The sequence below is a fragment of the Nicotiana sylvestris genome, chromosome 7 (assembly GCF_000393655.2).
Source record: "Nicotiana sylvestris chromosome 7, ASM39365v2, whole genome shotgun sequence".
In the NCBI taxonomy this organism is placed as follows: Eukaryota; Viridiplantae; Streptophyta; class Magnoliopsida; order Solanales; family Solanaceae; genus Nicotiana; species Nicotiana sylvestris.
Window position 1 is genome coordinate 26809732 of NC_091063.1, and position 20117 is coordinate 26829848.

Below are 20117 nucleotides of genomic sequence, written 5' to 3' on the forward strand. Positions count from 1 at the left end.
GAAAGCGGGCAGCATGTAAGTATCCAATCATCATTCTTATATGTTTTATACAAATCTAATTGTATTAATTATTTTATATTCTGTTTCAATCAATTATTTTTTAAGGATTGTGGAGTGCATGTTGCAGCCTTCGCGGAGGTTCTGAGCACTATTGGAGAGATTACACAAAAAACACCATTTGATGTCACTCTTCTCCGTCAAAGATATGGTGCTCTGTTATGGGACTATGTTATGCGCAAGATAGATGCTGATGCAATAAGCGAGAGTGAAGCACCTTCAAAGATTGAAAGGCAAATCTCTGAGTCGGAGGCAAAGATGCAGATAGTTTTAGAATAGCTTTAGGTTTTTTTTTGAGTTTAGCTTGAACAATGATACTGATTGTAGTGGTTTTGGTCGTAGATGTTATTTACTTACATGCTGAAATTTGGTTAAGTTTGCTTGAACAGATTTTAGTTAACGCACATGTTAGTTACAATTTCTGAAACTTTATGTATGCTGAATGATTTTTGTTAATGCCAATTTTTGAATTATATTAAGCTGCATAAGATCAGCTTTATCTTTCAGTATTAAGCAGTTGTATTTAGTTGTATTATTCTGTTTAGCTGATTGTATTAATCTATATTATTCAGTTCAATTCAGTTGTATTAAAGTGTATTTATCAGTTGTCTACAGTTGGTATGCAAGTATATCCAGCTGCATCCATTCAGATATAACTTTGAATTGACTTGAAACAATACAAGTTATATTTATTAACTTGTATTTAGTTGTATTATTCAGCTGTATTCAGCTGTATTTTTCTTTGATTTCATATGTATTCAGCTATAGTCAATTTAATTGAACTGTATTATCAACCTATAGTCAACATTATTGAACATGTTGTATTCAAATGTATTGAACAATTGAATTACCTATATTCATCCAATGTCAGTTAAATTCAACTGTTTCAACCAGCGGTCCAGATCTGTATTCAACTGTATTACAGTGTATTCCTCCAAAGTCAATTGAATTAAACTGTATTATTAACCTATATTTAACTATATTCAACATGTTGTATTCATCTGCATTAAGGAATTGATATAGTTGTATTCAACTATACTAAGATACTCTCACAGCCACTTCATATATATTTATATATATAAAAATACTTCAACTAAATAAATTCAGAAAATATTAACGAAAGTCATTCCACGATATATTACTTCGAAAAAAGTATTTATTATAGCTGATAATGTCATAATAAGTGTTGAGAAATTGTCGAATCACCAATACATGTCAGAATATAACTATTTATTACGTGGAGCATTCCTACAAGTTCGCTTGTTATGTCCTCCCTGCCCACATATGCTACATGAATGTTGATTTTTCGGCAACAACAATTCACTTAAATTTTTGTCGCGCTTCTTCTTTGGCCTTCCAGGAGGTCTTTTCCATTTGGGTGGTAGTACAACCTCCTTTGCAACATGCTCTGGTATATTCCAGTCATTTTTGTCCGGTAGCGGGGATACTAGCACATCGTATGTCATTACAATTGTACTTGGCTTGTAATATCTAGAGCAATATTCTTCAGGCATTAAAAACTTGCTCTTCAATACAGCCCAGGCATGTGGGCATGGCAATTCATCAATTTGGAACCTCCCAGAAACACATTTTCTCTCGAGCAGGCAGACTGTGTAATTCCTCCCACCATCGTTAACAGTATGTAAGTATTCAGTTGAGGGTACCACCTACATTTAAAAATAGAAATATAAGTTTTGAACACATTTACATGAATTAACAAATATATACTACTGAGTTAAATGGTTACTATCAACTTCGAAAATTGCAACTTCATCCAATTTCAGTTAAATTCAGCTGATTCCAGCAACTGTATTCAACTGTATTACTGTGTATTGATATACAGTCTGCATTTGTATGCATTTGTATTCAACCTTTTTTGAGCAACTGTATTCAGGTATTTCCAATCAATTTAAACTGTATCAATCACCTGAATTCCATTGTAATCATTATCACGTGCATATATTCTTAATAATCACATGTATTTACCTGTATTCATCTATATTATTTACTAGTTCAAGCAAATATTCATAAAAATTAATGGGTAGTTCTGCCTAAAAAAATTGTATTCAGTTGTATACAGCAATGCCATAAAAAATTAACTTACAGTCATACGGGTACACATGGTCTCATTCAACTCCAGCATTTCCTGGTATTTTTTCCCAAGCGTCTTGTATGTCTGAGTAGCTTCTTTACGGTTACTACAATTCCAACGACCAAATATCTTCCTAACTTCTTCGAGGAAGTCATATATTGGCAATTCCCTTGCTGAAACTAGTGATGCATTGATTGACTCAGCGATATTTGACGTCATTGTCCATCCCTTGTTAACAGGTGCATACAACCTAGCCCACAAACCAGCTAACTCTAAGTATTCTTTCACCCTAATATCTACCTTCTCAACCTTCTCCATCAGACTATCAAATTCAGTTTGTGTGTATGCTTTTGCCATCGAGAAATATATCTCACTCAACTTGGCATGGCTCTTTTTGAATTTCTTGTATACGTTATTCCATAGATGCCATATGCAAGCACAATGCGGTACATCCGGATACACTCTCGATACAGATTTAATGATGCTCTCATTTCTATCCGAAACAATGCACATGTTTTCCCTTACATCGTATGCTATCTTGAATTGCTCAAAGAACCACGTCCAAGCAGCATCGTTCTCTGAATCAATAACACGTTATGCTAGTGGCAATATATGACATGTTTAATACAATTGAATATAATTGTTTTTAAATACATGTTTTCCAATGCTTTAAATATTAACAAATTGTATTATTATTGAGGTACTCACCTGCACCATCCAACGTGCTTGCAGAAACGAATGTTCCGGTGTAGTAGGATTTTAGATGACTTCCGTACACTACAACAATTGGTCTACAATGATCAAACCCCCTTATAAATGCATACAATGATATATACACGCACATGAATTCATTCTTTGATGATTTTTCCATTCTTATGTGAGAACCTGGATATGTCTTATCCATTGTATATAAGTATCCTGGTAATTTTTTTGTATGAACCAGCCGGTTCACCTCTAAGAAAAATCATTGCCTTTTCTTTAGACCTCCACGCCAACATGTAGCTAACATCAACACCTAGATCTGATTTCACATCATCAATAATGTCCCTCGGAGTGTATTTTCTCTTATGGTTTGTAAGTTTTGTCCTTATAATACCACTTATAAGGCTGCTACTAGCCTGCCGCTGCTCGTACACTTTATCCTTCAGCGGACATGTATGGTTGTCATTGAATTCTCTCACCTTGAATAATTCCGATTTGTTAACGCTTGAAGCCTTAAACCTCCAATCACAATCTTCTGAAATACATATTAATGCATAGCTGGAAAAAAAAGTTCATACATCAGACAACTTAACGAATCTGACATATATACTTCCTATTCATAAAGTACCAAATTGATATCTGTGTATATGTAATTTTGTATACTAACGAATTCCAATATTGTTAGATGTGATTAAATACAATAAATACAACTAAATACATTCGTATGAATAATCAAACACTTAATAACATTATAGACATAATATGAAAATAATCATAGCCACTGTTGTATTTTTTCTATAGTAAAATACACCTGAATACATATTATTAAGAATACTAAACAAATATAAATTTTCAAAGGTGTTCATCATCTAGAGGAAACACACAAATACAACTAAAAAAACAAAGTTAAACAAACATCAAACCTGACAGCATTAGACCGATCAACACGGAATTGAAACCTTTGAGCTATAGCATAATTCTCCATCACCTCTTTCAATGTAGCCTTATCCTTATAAACTTGTCCAGCCATAACCTCCTTTTGATTAGTTTTTGAAATTATCAAATCCTTGTGGAGTTCGAACACTCCAATCGCTTCTCCTGAATTGGCAAGTTCTATAGCTAGTGTATAATCTGTATCGGAATCGTACATTTGAACTGCTTCGTCTATCTGCACAATGTCGCCTTGATTTAAACCATCTCCGGAGATAAGCTCTTTTTCCATAGTTGTAATGCACAGAGGATACATCCCAAATTCTCTGTTCTCTTTTTTCAATTCTACATACACTCTGTAACCCATATCATTGTGTATTTTCATTGGCGTGCGATTGCCTTCAACATTGTATTGTATTTTAATGATATTTGTGCTCAAATCTATACCCAGTTGATTAGAAATTGAACCAACTAGATCATTAAAGGAAGCATACTCCTTAATCAGTATTCCCTCAATGGAAAAGTCGATATAATTGCCCTCATCGTTCCACTTTCCAGAATGACGCAACAAAACTGTCAAGCTTGCCATATATATAGAAGAGTTATACCTTCTTTTGTATATAATTTGTATCAATCGATGAAGAGGAGAAGAAAATCGCACAATATAGAAGCATGTTGCTCTATTTCTTCGCTTCTTTCCCGTTTCTGTATTTCTGAGTTTGAGAAGAATACAGATTGATGGGATAACTTTTAAGTTTGTTGAGTAAAATTAGGGAAATCAAAATTGATTTGATTTTCTTCCATTTTTAACATCTTCGTCGACCCAGATATTGCGCAAATACGTTACGTATTTAGCGCTACATACGTTTGAATACAAGTAAATACGTATCAGGATTAGCTGGATTTCCTTTTTGTACGCCGCTAATTTTTGTTGTATTATTAAATACACTACATTAAATACATTATAGAATTGCATAAAAGATATCTATAGGACGTAATATAGCAAAGGGTTTCTATTAATGGCTAATTAGGACTAAAAGATGGTGCTTTGTGAAAAATTCTCTATAAAAAATTCTCTTGTACTAGCTTAGGCCCAATAACTATTTTTTTAAAAAGACAGAATACATAGTTTACCTATAAACCTTGCAGCAAAATTCCTCTTACAGACATCTCATTCATGAAAAATCTTTTACACACTAAACATTTCAAAAGTGTGTCTAAGACATACTACTTTTGACCAGGTAGCACTCGCGTGTTTACATATAAAAAGCAATGCATGAAGCCCGTAAAATATTTCATATTTTGTCTCCCCTCCCCAAAGAAACCCCTCCCCCTCCCCCTAGTCTTCTTCCTCGTACCACCCTCCCCCTCATTTTCTTCCCCACATAGAATTTTTGAAAGAGCATAAAATTTTAGATCTAAAAATTGAGTGATTTTTGTTAGTTTATTATTCAAATATTGTGAAAACTATTTATTTGTTATAGATTTAAAAGCTTTAACAATAGTATTGAAGGTTTGGTGAAAAAATCTAGAATCCACCATTATTGAGTATTGAAAAAGTTTGAAAATTTAATTTGGTCTTGTTGATTATTGGGTTGTTGAATTCAATTTGTTACTCGATTTTTTTCGACTAGTTGTGTAGATAGTGTGGTTGAATTTTTGGTGTTGTTGGAAACTTTCTCACAAACAACCATGGTAGCGGCAACAATGATGGTTAAGATAGAAAATGAGAAGACGAAGAAGATGGGGCTTAATTGTAATTTCTAATATATATTTTCCTTTTTAAAGTCAATGACATGTGTCATGACCTGAAAAATTGGTCAAGCACAAAAGTGATGTATTTTAGACACTTTTGAAAGATTGAGTGTATAAAAACTTTTGTGTGAACGAGAGATATATAACAGGGATTTCGCTATAAGATTAACGTGCAAACTATATATTTTACCAAAAAAAATTAATTCTTCAATCTCATAATTAATATTATTATCAAAATATTTCGGGTCATGACACTTGGAAACTTCCTCTGCAACATCACATGTTTACCTTTTTGGTTTTCTCTCAGATTTCACCTCTTATACTGTCGTGTGCCGAATAAAATGTACTTTTTTCATTTACTGTATTTGGTTCATATTCCATTTGGGTTCAAATATGTTTGGCATGTAGGTTGATCAATGATGTGACATTTGTACGTGTTAACTTTCTTCGAGATTACTAATGACTTTGTGATGTCACATTTCGTAGAATCCTCTTTGTTCGTTTTCTTCTTGTTTTTTCATTTTGCCAAAGCATCAACTTATGTTATTGGTCCAAAATTCACTATAATTATATTAATAATATCCTTAATTCAATTCAATCCATTCTCAAATTACTCAAATTAACAAAGTTGATGCACCGTTTTTGGATAAAGTATTTTACAGAGCACTAGCAAAGATTATGTCTGTTGGAGCACAAACACGATCGATGATGAGACATGGAGAAAAAAGATATAGTTTCTTTCCTTTTCAACTTCCCATTTGCAAGCTGTATGTGATATTTTATGAGTTTTCCTATAATGATTGTGATCTCTTTTTAAACTCTTCAAATATTTTCTTTTGCCTTACTCACTCCAATTAACTACTCTGATATATAATTGTGCAATATATCGTAATATAATTATAATACAACTGAACTAATATTTTTCTTGATCAAATTCACAGATGAAAAAATTCAAAATTACATTAGTTAAATATTCCAATAATTATTACCGCTATCACAAATAACTACTATTTCTGTGTAGGTGCATCCCAAGGAAGGTGTACATAAGTTGATAGAATTTCCGAGTAGCGTCTACAAAACACTACTCGCATATGATAATTGTTTATTAATATGTATGTAGCGAAGGTGTGGAGGCTGCAATTTCTTAAAAGGAAGACAAAAATTTCAATATATTTGCAACTATCGTGGACATTTAAATTATACATTGTTGACATATTATAAAAGGAAATACTGTCAAGTTGAGTACTTGATATATTATAAGAATTTCATAATAGAATTCTTTCTAGTATTAATTTTTAAATTTTAATATGCCCGAGATTCCTAAGTATAACGGGACGATCGACCCAAATGAGCATGTCACTTTGTACACATGCGCCATCAAAAGGAACGACTTGGAGGATGATGAGATCGAGTATGTTTTGTTGAAGAAATTCGAAGAGACCCTGTCAAAGGGAGCTATGATGTGGTATCACAACTTACCTCCTAATTCTATTGACACATTTACTATGCCCGCAGACTCTTTCGTGAAAGCACATGTCCGGGCTATCAAGGTCGAGATCAGGAAGTCAGATCTCTCTAAAGTAAGATAGGAGGATAATGAGATGCTTAGAGAGTCCGTGCTCCGATTTCAAATGGAACGGATGGACCTGCCACCGGTCGCTACTGATTGGGCCGTTCAATCTTTCACCCGGGGACTCAATGTTCGAAACTCAATGGCTTCGCAATAGTTAAAGAAGAATTTGATAGAATATCCGACTGTCACTTGGGCCGACGTACATAACCGGTATCAATCAAAAATCATAGTCGAAGACGACCAACTCGGGGCTCCTTCGGGATTCGTTTATTCCGTCAGTACCGTTGACAGAGTCAACAGAGATATCGACCATGAACCAATGTCAAATAGGGATCGATATTAGCCTTACAATGGAGATCGAAGAAGCAATGGGTTAAGGCAGAATTCTATGTGAAGTGAAAGGAGAAGTGATCGAGGTCAGAACAATCGGGGACTCATGAGCAAGAACAGTTTCGACCGACCTACCGGGCCTAAGGAAGCACCAAGGTTATTGGAATATAACTTTGACGTCGATGCTGCCGACATTGTATCAGTTATCGGACGCATCAAAGACACCTAATGGCCTTGAACCCTACTATCGGATCCTGCCCAAAAGGATCCTAACCAGATGTGCAAATATCATGATACTTTGCGCCATAGAACAAAGGATTGCCGACAATTTAGAGAGGAAGTAGCCCGACTATTCAACAACGGGCATCTTTAAGAATTCCTAAGCGACCGAGCCAAGAATTATTTCAAAAATAGGAATTTTAATAAATAGACCGTGTAAGAAGAACCTCAACACGCCATTAACATGATCATTGGTGGGGTCGATGCTCCCAAAGGGTCGATGCTAAAACTCCAAAGTATCCATCACAAGAGAAAAACAGACTGGAGACTACATATTAGAAGGAACTTTGTCCTTCAACGATGAGGGTGTAGAAGGGATCGTGCAGCCCCACAACGATGCACTAATAATATTTGTACTCATAAATAAATCTTGAGTTAAGCATGTGGTAATTGATCTAGGTAGCTCGACCAATATCATTCGATCGAGGGTCGTAGAACAGCTCGGCCTACAAGATCAAATCGTGCATGCAGTCCGAGTTCTAAACGAATTCAACATGGCATGTGAAACTACTAAGGGATAGATAACATTACCAGTAAATGCCACCGGGAAGATCTAGGAAACCAAGTTTTATATGACCGAAAGAGACATGAGGTACAACGCCCTATTCGGGAGGCCATATATCCACAACATGAGGGCAGTGCCCTCGACTCATCATCAAGTTTTAAAATTCCGAAGCAGGGATTAAAATAATCTACGGGGAGCAGCCGACCGCAAAGGAAATGTTTTCAGTCGAAGAAGTGATTCTGTTATCAACATTGGTAACATCAAAGGAACCGAGTTCGGATACAAAGAAAGAGGCTAAATAATAATTATCGACACCAGCCACGATCCAATCGGATAAGCAGTGTACTAATGAAGACGATGATTACGAGGTTCCAAGATCTTTTATAGTCCCCAATGATTTCGATGCCACTAATTCAATGATCGAGGAGTTGGAACAAGTCTCATTGATCGAACATCTACACGATCGAAAGGTATACCTGGGCACGGGGTTAACCCCTGAGCTTAGAAAAAAACTCATTTAATATCTTATAGCTAACATAGATTGTTTCTCATGGTCCCATCTTGATATGAAAGGAATCCCACCGGAGATTATCACTCACAAGCTAATCCTGGACCCAAAATTTCACCCGGTCAAGCAGAAGAGGAGACCCCAGTCCGAGATCAAACATGCTTTCATCAAGGACGAGGTATCTAAATTCCTTAAAATAGCATCCACTCGGGAGGTGAAATACCGAGAATGGTTAGCAAACGTAGTGGTAGTCCCTAAAAAGGGAACAAATTAAGAATATGCGTAGGCTATAAGAATTTGAATAAGACATGTCCCAAGGACTCTTTCCCTTTGCCCAACATCGATCGCATGATTGATGCCACAGTCGGCCACGAGATCTTCTGTTTTTTCTACGCCTATTCCGGGTACAACCAAATACGGATAAACTCGAATGATCAGGAAAAAATCTCTTTCATCACTAAGTACGTCACATATTGCTATAATGTAATGTCATTCGGATTAGAAAATGCCAGTGCCACTTATCAATACCTAGTAAATCGGATGTTCGAAGAACAAATAGGGAAATCTATGGAAGATTGGAAGTATACATTAATAATATGTTGGTTAAGTCCCTGCGAGCAGAGGACCAATTAAAGCATTTACATGAAACCTTCAACATATTGAAGAAGTACAATATGAAGCTGAGTCTAGAGAAATGTGCGTTCAGAGTTAGATTAGGTAAATTTCTCGGGTTCATGGTATACAACCGGAGAATCAAGATCAACCCCGATAAGATCAAAGCTATCAAAGATATCACGGTGGTGGACAACATGAAGGTCGTGCAAAGGCTAACTGGGCGCATTGCTGCCCTGCGGCGATTCATCTCAAGGTACTCCGATAAGAGCCATGGATTTTTCTCGCTACGGTACTTCTTATGGACCCCGGAATGCCAACGGGCCTTGGAAGAACTCAAGCGATATCTATCGAGCCCACCGCTGCTTCATACGTAGAAGGAAAATGAATAACAATACATCTACTTGGCAGTATCGGAGATAGCGGTAAGTGGAGTCCTGGTTCAGGAAGAGCAAGGTACGCAATTTCCAATTTACTATGTTAGCAGGACCCTGGGTGAGGCCGAAACTAGGTACCCTAACCTAAATAAATTGGCGCTCGCTTTGTTAAGCGCCTTTAGGAAACTGAAACCATATTTTCAGTGTCATCCTATATGTGTTGTGACTACTTACCCGTTGTGAAATATAATGCATAAACCCGAACTCTCAGGACTATTGGCCAAACGGGCATGGAAATCAATGGGTACGATATTAAGTATCGACACCAGACAACTATTAAATCTCAAATTTTGGCAAATTTCGTGGCCGACATGATGTCGTCCCTAATACCCGAGGTTGAAAGAGAGTTGTTGGTAAACTCAAGGACGTCTTAGGGGATCTGGACCCTCTTTACGGACGGCGCCTCGAATGCAAAAGGGCCCGAACTTGGCATCGTATTGAAGCTACTCATAGGCAATGTAGTTAGACAATCTATTACTATGAAATTGACTAACAACGAGGCCGAATATGTAGCCAATATTGTAGGCCTCGAACTAGCCAAAAGCTTGAGGGCGGACGTGATCGAATCTAAGTGCGACTCTCTCCTTGTGGTAAACCAAGTTAATAGGACATTCGAGGTCATAGAAGAACGAATGAAAAGGTATCTAGATAAGTTGCAGGTAACATTACATCGGTTCAAGGAGTGGACTTTACAACACGTACCTCGGGATCAAAATAGCGAGGTCGATACCCTTGCAAACTTAGGGTCGTCGGTCGAGGACGACGAACTCAACTCAGGGACAGTCGTACAACTCATGATATCAGTAGTGGAAGAAGGTCACACCAAAATAAACTTTACAAGCATTACTTGGGATTGGAGGAACAAGTATGTGGAATATCTGAATACGGGGAAACTGCCCTTGGATCAAAACAAGGAGCGGCCGACAAGCAACTGACGAGCATTTAATGCCTTTAAGACGTGACTGACGAGACATTTTATTCATTTTGTCATTTCTGACGTAGAGTATCGAGGCAAGAATCGGGGGCTCAGATCGTTTCTCGTCGTTTACTCTCTGAAAAAGTAGAGGACTATCTGTATACAGTTGAAATCGAGCTCCTTTATTGCATGACAGATCGGGATTGAAACATGATGGGTTGAAGATCGACCCCGGATTTCATCGAACCAAGATACGAGATTAGAATGCATGTCCTCAAGAACATCGAGTCCATGACCCCGGAATCGACCCTGACCCCGAATGAGCTCAAGGAAACATTGTCAGACTGAATAACGGAAGGCGAAATATTTGTAACCGATTAGGTATCACGGCGGGAATCTCGACACGTATCAATGAGAAATCGGCTAATTAGCAAAGCATGAATTTTTACCTTTTATAGAATTGTACCTAAAGTAGGACTCCCCTACTATATGAAAGGGATCTGATTATTTGTAAAACACATTGTTACACACATCCCAAAGCAATATAATATTATTTTCTTTCTGTAAGCTACTATTCTTCTGTGTCTGATATCGTTTAAATTGCATCCAGTTCAAGTGACTCATTTTTCAAGGCTATAACTGTTCAAGTCGTACGATTTGAATTTAGTTTATTATTGTTTGCTTTAATTACAATTCAATTTATCGCTTTGTGTCAAATTAATCTGCGTATTCTTAAAACCACTTACAAATTTAATTGTTATCCGATTTTGAAGGGAAACAAGTATGATTGTGACATATAATGGTAATATATATTAGTTGAGTAGACTCACCATTTATCAATTTAAGCTTACATTTTTTTTCTTTATTTTTTGCGCAACTCATTACATACTTATTGTAATATTTTTAAAAATATTATACTAATAAGCATAGGATAAACGTGTCCTAAAACTAGTTAAATAAAAGGAAAGTGGTAGAACAAGCAAAAAAATATATAAAAAAAGAAAAGATAAATATTTCTTTTGGCTTAGGAGAGTACCATATCATTTCTCTTATGTCCTTCAATTATATTGATATACATTAGTCACTAAGCACACTGTTTAATGACATACTTATTTGATTTAAAAAAAAAAAAAAGGTGGGCCAAACCCTCGAACGATCAATATAAGAAAAATGGCATTGTATAGCTGTTATAAAAATAATAGTTGAATAAAATATATAAAATTTATATATTTTTTGTATATATATATATATTCTGTATATTATATACAAAATATATAAATTTTATATACTTTTTCGATTATCAAATATAAATAATTTTTCACCCGAGCTAAAAATAATAATACTCGTCAATATGAGTCGCAAGAGCCCAAGGAAACAAGGCAATCCAACGAGAGTTCCATAACAAGCACGACAAACTGATAAAGACGTAACACGTGGCAGGTTATGGTTTAATATTGGTGCAACGTGGCAAATTTTAGAAACTTAAGGTGAATTCAGAGCATGCCACCTATTTGCATGTTTGACAGAATGAATATGCAATTGTTTACTTGAAGTGTAAACAAACACCTCATAGAGGTAGAAAACCAAAGAAATATAAAACGAGAACCATCTCCGTGTCAACTTGACTAAGAGAGAAAGGGAGAGAGAGGTATAAACATACAATTATTAGAGCTTCGAACATGGAGGATATTCAGTCAGCGACTCCGGCAACCAAGTCTAAATTTACGAAAGGATTCCTGTATTTTACGACGTCTTTGCAGCAATGTTGCCGCTACATTAAAGCATTTTTTGTTGGTCAGGTCATTTATTTTGTTTCATATGATTTTTTCTGCTTATACATTGTAACTGATTGTAGCTTTACAAGAATAGTTTATTAATGTTTTAGGGAAAGAAGATGATGGCAAGAAGTGAGGAGGAAGCAACACAGGCTGATATGTTGAAAGCAAAAATGGAGGTCGATGCTGCTGACGCTGCAGAGAATACGAAGAAGCGACTTGATAATTCCAGCTGATTTTCCTAAAATGTTTGTTTCCCATTATTGTTACTAGTATTTGATTAATTAGATAATTATAAGCTGCTCGTGTATTTATACGTACAAATACATATGGATTGTACTTGGCATTTTTTTTTTTTTTTTTTGCTAGAAAGAAGAACTTCATTAATACTAAGATAAACTGGATACAAGGTTTGGAACTGAACGCATGGTTCTAGTTCCAGTTACATCAAAAGCTAAAAGTGCGTAAACGAAAACTGTGGGGTGGGGTGGGGTGGGGGGTCAAAAATTTGAACATCTTGAGGATTAAGTTGAGTCATCGGTTTGCCCCATTTTGCTAGAGCATCGGTCACGCCATTACCCTCCCGATACACGTGGTCAATGTGTTGGACTTGGAGATAATGTAGCATCAACCTGCATGCATACAATAAATGTGAGTGTTTGGGATTATCCGTCACAATGAGTCTGATTAATTCCTGTGAATCTGTTTTAATGATTAGTGGCCATAAGTGTCTATTGATTGCAATTTGTAGAGCATTGAAAAGTGCAAAAAGTTCTGCTTGTAATACATCAGTGTGTAGAATATGTTTGATAAAGACAGTAATACAACTGCCCATGTGGTCTCGAAATAAACCTCCAGCTCCTCCATGGTTGGTTGATGTATCAAATGCTCCGTCGATATTGAGCTTATAATGATGTGTGGGAGGTAGTGTCCAAGAGAAAGAGTGAGATACTTTGTTCGTTAGTGGGGTGGGCACAAACTTGGAGATAAAAAATTTGGGTTGCGATGGTAATTATAGTGGGGATGTGAACATGTGTTTGGTGTTATCAAAGACATTGTGATTGTGGGTGAGCCATATATACTTGCCGTAGAATGACCGGTGTGAGTATAGAAGAAGGCAAATTAATGTGGGAGGTTGTATGGATTAAGTTATTAGTTGTACATTGGTGCTGTAACCAAGTGGAAAAATCGTGGGAGGGTGATATATATTCAAAATGTTTCCATGGGGCAAAAGCATTTTTGCAGTAAAGAAAAATGTGCTGAATGTCTTCAGTGTGGTTGTAACAGATTTTACAAATTGCAGTGGACCAAATATTCCTATTATGTAGTAACGACGCTGTGGGAAGTTTGTCATATAAAAAAAAGCCATAGAAAGTATTTGATTTTGGTAAAGTGGTTAATTTCCATATCCAAGAATGATTGAAGTGGGTAGGGCTTAGGTTTGTACTTTGTAGAATGAGATGATAGGCGGAGGATGTGGAGAAGAGACACAGTGGAGGTGTTATTCCAAAAAGGTTTGTCAGTCACAGAGGGAAACGTGCGTATGAATGTATTATGAATATTGTTTTGTATGTTTAGAGGTAGGTGAATGAAATTGCAGAGAAATCCCATGAATGAGACGTTATGATATTGGAGAGGGGTGAAAAAATTTCATGTTGAGGTAGGAGCCCTTGAATGAGTTGCCTCAGGGAGGTATTTGGAGTATTCTGCCACAGGCTAATGGAGTGGCCGTTGGCAACATACCAGCTAGTACCTTGTCGACATATGTTAGCTGCCTTTGTAATACTATTTGGGCATTGGATTTATTGTGAATGTGATAAATGAATTTGTAGTTTGTTGATATATGCGAGTTATATTTGGAAGAGAGCATATGTGCCCATAGAATAGAGGGGTTGTTGGTATAGAACCATAAAAGATTGGCAAGGATAGCTGAATTTTTGCATTTGAGTTTTGGGATACCTATTCCCCTTTGGGAGTTGTTACCAAAGCCCGGTTGATTAAATGGAGTTTGTAATGATGGGGTATAGAACCCCATAAAAAATTGCACTGCATGCAATCAACCTGTTTCGTAACTTTGGGTGGGACGATATTGTTTTGCAGAGCGTAGACGGGAATTGAATTTAGGACGGAGGTAATAAGAGTTGCAAGTCCGGCAAGTGTTAGAAATTTAGTGGACGTAGAATTTCCAAGAAGGATGAAAAAAATTTTCAAGTGAAAATGGTATTTGAATTTTTAAGTTGTGTTTGGACATCATCGCGCCCTTTTTTTCCCCTTCGCGGGGAGAGAGAAGTTTGGGTTCCGACATTCATGGGAGTAATAACTCATTTCCCTGTTGGGATTTTGGGTATTTGAAGAGTCACCACCTAACGGATTATGGTGTGTTAGGGCACCTAGAGAGATTAACTCTTAGACTAGTTTACATTACCAAAGATTTAGGGTAAGGGCTCGAAATAACCTTGAGGAGAAGGTGTAAGCTACCCCTCTCGGTCCACAACGGTGGGTCCCGACCGAACTTATACTTATGAGTTAGTTCTTTTATCAAAGAAATAATTTAAACACATTCTTGCAAATAAAGGCATGTTTTGACATCCTAAGTATATGTATGGCTCAAGTAATGAAAACGAGGGAAAATGTTTGAACATATGTAAAGAGAAGTAAATTCATTTAAAATATATAGGAGTTGGGAAAAGAGGGGTCCTAGGTTGATTAGCCTATAGGATCACCCCACACAGTGCCCGGTAACACTCCTCAATGAGGGGCTACATATGACATTAGCGCGTAGTCATCATATCCTTACTACCCAATTCCCTCCCCTTGGTCAAAGCCTAAAGCGTTCTAATAACCTTGACAGATGTCCTATGCGTACACTACCCTTCCCTTCCTTGTGGCCCTGGAGGTATTTTAGGACATCTACTTTTGGACAGTTCTAGACCATCTTAAGATTTTAAAGGATAAAAGTCTAGGCGTCAATCAAGAGCAATCAGGACTGCATTGAAAGAGAACAAATTATAGGCTCACAGTCACCTCCAAAAATGTAACAGGTCTAAATCAGTAGCTCGCCGACTAATTTAAACCTATTCAATCTGAACAATTTTAAATAACAACGCAAAGTTTTATAGTTGCAGAATTTGAATCGCTCTAGAGGCTTACCTAAACGCATAACAGTGGTGTCCTAAGAGCATGGTATCTATATTGATTAGGAAGCAGTAAAGCAGTGAACAATTTTTAAAATTGACAACTTGAGATCCTATAGACATGCTTTCTAACGGTATTATCTTAAGGCAGTATTTGAAAACTTGTTAAGAAACACACAGATTAATTAACCAATTCAGAATGAACAAACAATGAATTAAACTGATTTATTTAACTAGACTAATTTAAGTTCTATAGGCATAATTTCTATTAGAGCTGATTATAATCCTTATAGGCATGGTATCTAGTTATTAAAGATGACTCTTAACCTTATAGGCATGATATCTAAGAAGACTAATGTGAATACATGCTGTAACAAAAATGGAACTTCAATTACTTTTCACTCTATAGGCATGATATCCAATTATTAAAGCCATTTAGATCCTATAGGCATGGTTTCTAATATTGTGGAAGTAAAGTAAACATAACAAATGCATTAACACAATCCTATAGGCATGACATCTACCCGATTTACCCAACAAATATGTAACTACCCACCCCTTTTCACTAATCACCCCAATGTTGTTTACAATAATTATTACAGACCAGCTGAATCACATAAACAAATAAAGAAAAAGAAGAAGTTAACTATATGGAGCCTGAAATAGGCCCAAGTGACTTCCAAGCTTCCAACATCCTCAAAATGCCAAAGTTCCATAAACAGTATCATATCTAGGTGTGTCAGAGTTCCCTAAGGACTTCAAGGATCTCGGGCATGTCATGCCCCGAACCTGGGGGGGTGAGACCGGCACCTAGTGCCCCACCTATCCTTGCGTACCAACTTGCAGCTAAGGGACTCTGAACATATGATGTCATACTTTGGTCATGGGCCACATTGCAAAATAATTACGAATGCTGAGTAAATGTCAATATAAAACTGGGCCGACAAGGCCGTCATAACTATTACAGTTGACAAACCAACCAAATATACATACAAGGCCTGCAAGCCTAACATATTGTACTAACTGACAGGATATGTCTACAAGCCTCTATTGATGGATATACTATGATTGGAACAGCTCTCCGACTTACTCATAACATATATACATATATATACAAGGTGTACATAAGGCTCTAGACCCAAAAACTCCGAAACGCATAAAGCTTACCGATCAAGCTGGGGCAACACTTATTGAAGAGGCCTACCCGTCTGTCTGTCTGACCTGCACGCATGAAATGCAACGCCCCCAGAAAAGGGACGTCAGTACAAAATAATGTACTGAGTATATAAGGCAATATACTGAAAGCTGAAACTGATAATATAATAAATGCAAGTAGCTGGAAGTCAAAGATAATCTGAAGATATAGTTACCAGCTGATACTGACTCAACTCTCTCAATATAGTAAGTAAAATAGTTGTCCGGCCCTATAAGGCTTGGTGTGTGTATATATATATATAACTGCTCTGCCGTAGTAGGCTCGTTCATAGGCGCTCGACCATACTAGGATCTGTATCTCGACCAACTGGGCTCGCTCCTAAGCGCTCGGCTACAGTAGGCTCGGTATATAACTTACCATCTGATCAGAGGTTGCCCAATAGGGGTCTGCCCATCGATTATAACTCGATAGTAATGAAAATACTTTTAATACTGCATATATGTAAATTTTATGCTCTCTTGACTGGAAGAAAGAAATACTCAACTGAATATGAAGTCCCGATAAGGAGAATATTATAACTTACAAAACTAGAAAAATATACACAATTTGCGAGACTAGCAAAATATACGTAAATTTCGGGATATGAATTTTTCTTTATGCCTCGTTATCAAACTTGTATAATGATGAGATTATGTCAAAATGAAGGAAGAGCAACATACCTGGAGTAGGAAAAACTCCGTGTAATATTCTTGAAGATTGCACCGTACTCTTTTGGAACTGCATAATTTTACGTTGCTACGATTCTAACAATTTTTGTTGGAAACCTTCGTAGATTGAATTTAGAACCCCAAAAATCGGATTGAATTCTTGTTTCTATTCTTGAAGCCTTGAATGAATCAAGCTTCAATTCTTTGAATTACTTGGAACGAATCAAGTTTCTGCTTAATGAAGCATTCTTGAACTAGAAAATATGGGGTTTTAAGAGCACACTGATGATAGTACTTTGTTAAATGTTTGTTTATTGAACAAGAATAGTCTAGAAATATCAAAGGAAAGTGAAATAGAAAATTTGAATTAACTTTTACCAAGCAGAAAACCCAAAACTCCGCTTTTACATTCTTGGACGTTGGTGGAGTCCCTTTCATATATAAATATCTTGTATACCACAAATTAGCTTGCCACCTAGTTAACCAAGACTAATAGTCATATGGTTAGTGTAGTGGCTTGCTGCCACGTTTTTGGAGGGGAGGGAAAGGATTAATCTTATCCAAATGTATCCCCAATTAATTAGGTAATGTCCCATTACCCGGTAATTAATTAATTACCCATAAAATTGAGAATTATTCCCACTTACTTAAAATATTACTCACTTTTCACATACCTTATACACCTTACTAGCATGGTCATGTAGTATCTTGTATGACACTAGTCTATAAATATCGGATATTTTAGCCCGGGCCATATTTTACCCCAAAATGCCAAACTTCGACAAAATTTGTTTTCTTCGATATTACTTACCCTCTTGCCTTCACGAATTTACTCATCACTTATAATCCTTATAATCCCCAAATAATCTTTTCCTTGGACTGATGTCAATTACCTTATGGCAAATTCAACGTACAATACTGCAGGGTGCAACATCGTCGTAACTTATTACTGCGAAGTGTAACATCACCGTAATGTAATACTGCAGGGTGTAACATTATCGTAACTTAATACTTCGAAGAATGATATTACTGTAATATAATACTACAAGGCATAACATCATCGTAATATATTACTGCAGGATGTAACATCATCGTAATATATTACTGTAGAGCGTAACATCATTTTAATATATTACTGCAGAGCATAATATCATTGTAATACTGCGGGGCATAATATTATTCCCCCCTTTGGAACATTCGTCCTCGAATGTTGACTGGTGCACTTATAATTTTCATAACTTATAGCTATTGTGAATACCTTAATACTCTTCTTGCCATTTAAGCAGTTGCTCTGTGAATAAATCCAAAGTTTAGGGTATTCCCTCCTTTAGTCTTTTTTACTCATATCATGACCTGTGGTCGAAATCTTCCTAATCTTGCAACTGTTGTTACCTCCTGTCATGCAGCCTGTATGACCCTAGCTTTGTAAGTGTGCTTATACGATTCATCTTTCCTTTTTCCTTTTATCTTTTAGTCAATCTCTAGGCCTTACTTTGGATATACAAGGCTTAATATAATGCCTCTCTAGGCCTCTATAGGTATACTGAAGTCCTTTGCTCGATACTTTGTAGAACTTGCGAATATGGCCATATCTTATTTCATAGATCTGGTTATCCATTCATATAACTTTACTGCATTTACATGGGTTATACTATACCATAATTTTTACTTCAATCTATCTTTACTGAGGCATGCTTACCAAGCTCCCAGTTACCTTTGTTGCCTATCCTTTAGGTATAAATCTCAGTCCTTTACCGTTCGTCTCAAGAAGAATGCGTAATCTTATGTCATACTTTGTAATTTGTATCTGACCATTGTTGATTCGCCTCAATGTTGATCTATAATCCTCTACTTGAAGACTTAAAACTTCTTACGTAATACATTACCGCTAGGGCATACATTGCATTGAGGAATATTTGAAGTGATTTCCTGTCGCGACCCAAATCCCGGTCGTGATGGCGCCCAGCACACTACTAGGCAAGCCCAACCATTATTCAACACTTAACCCAATTTATCAAAAATAGCGGAAAGAAATATCAATTAAGCAAGATTAAAATACTGAAGATTTTAACAAAATATACAATATAATCTCACTAGGACCCGGTGTCACGAATCTGAGCCTCTAGAATACAGAATATCATCCTAATACACGGTATATCCAAAGTCCGATAATGCGAAAATAAAGAGATAGGATAGGAGGGAGAAGATCAATGGCTGCGAACGCCGTGCAGCTACCTCGATACTCCCAGAGGCTGGATTTGCTGATCAACTGGATCTACTGAGCCTGAGACTGCCCTGGATCTGCACACAAGGTGCAGGGAGTAAAGTGAGTACTCCAACCCAGTGAGTAATAAAAGTAACTACAGTCCGAAGATAAGAAAATCCAGTAAATACACAAAGTAAGCTACAATCCGAATATACAGCAACATATGGAACTGAGCATTTAAACACCAGTATAAATACAAATACATGAATGCAATGCAATGCATATGATGGTACATTCCAGTACCTACTACAGCGTGCAGCCCGAGCCATCCATATTTATTTATCGTCGAGGCGCTCACTGGGGGTGTGTACAGACTCCGGAGGGGCTCCTACAGCCCAAGCGCAATATCTTGGTCAGTCATTGTTACCTGACCGGTCAGCCAT

The 20117-nt window shown here is 36.7% G+C and overlaps 1 protein-coding gene across 1 annotated transcript; it reads right to left on the reverse strand.

Annotated features, from left to right (window-relative positions):
- Positions 1 to 1283: 1283 nt before the first annotated feature.
- LOC138872887 (uncharacterized) lies at positions 1284 to 4370 on the reverse strand. Its single transcript, XM_070151305.1, has 7 exons — positions 3775 to 4370; positions 3102 to 3409; positions 2858 to 2926; positions 2162 to 2727; positions 2044 to 2108; positions 1884 to 1941; positions 1284 to 1724 (listed from the first exon to the last, which is right to left on the reverse strand). The coding sequence occupies exons 1-7, from the start codon at positions 4368 to 4370 to the stop codon at positions 1284 to 1286; spliced, it is 2103 nt and encodes a 700-aa protein (XP_070007406.1).
- Positions 4371 to 20117: the final 15747 nt, after the last annotated feature.

What these genes read in the sequence shown, in the direction of transcription:
- LOC138872887 (XM_070151305.1), bottom strand. Translation starts at nt 4,370, where the DNA reads ATGGCAAGCTTGACAGTTTTGTTGCGTCATTCTGGAAAGTGGAACGAT. An exon ending in AAGCACGTTGGATGGTGCAG is followed by an intron (nt 2,728 to 2,857) that starts GTGAGTACCTCA and finishes TTATTGATTCAG; the next exon opens with AGAACGATGCTGCTTGGACG. An exon ending in AGACTGTATATCAATACACA is followed by an intron (nt 1,725 to 1,883) that starts GTAATACAGTTG and finishes TTTTAAATGTAG; the next exon opens with GTGGTACCCTCAACTGAATA.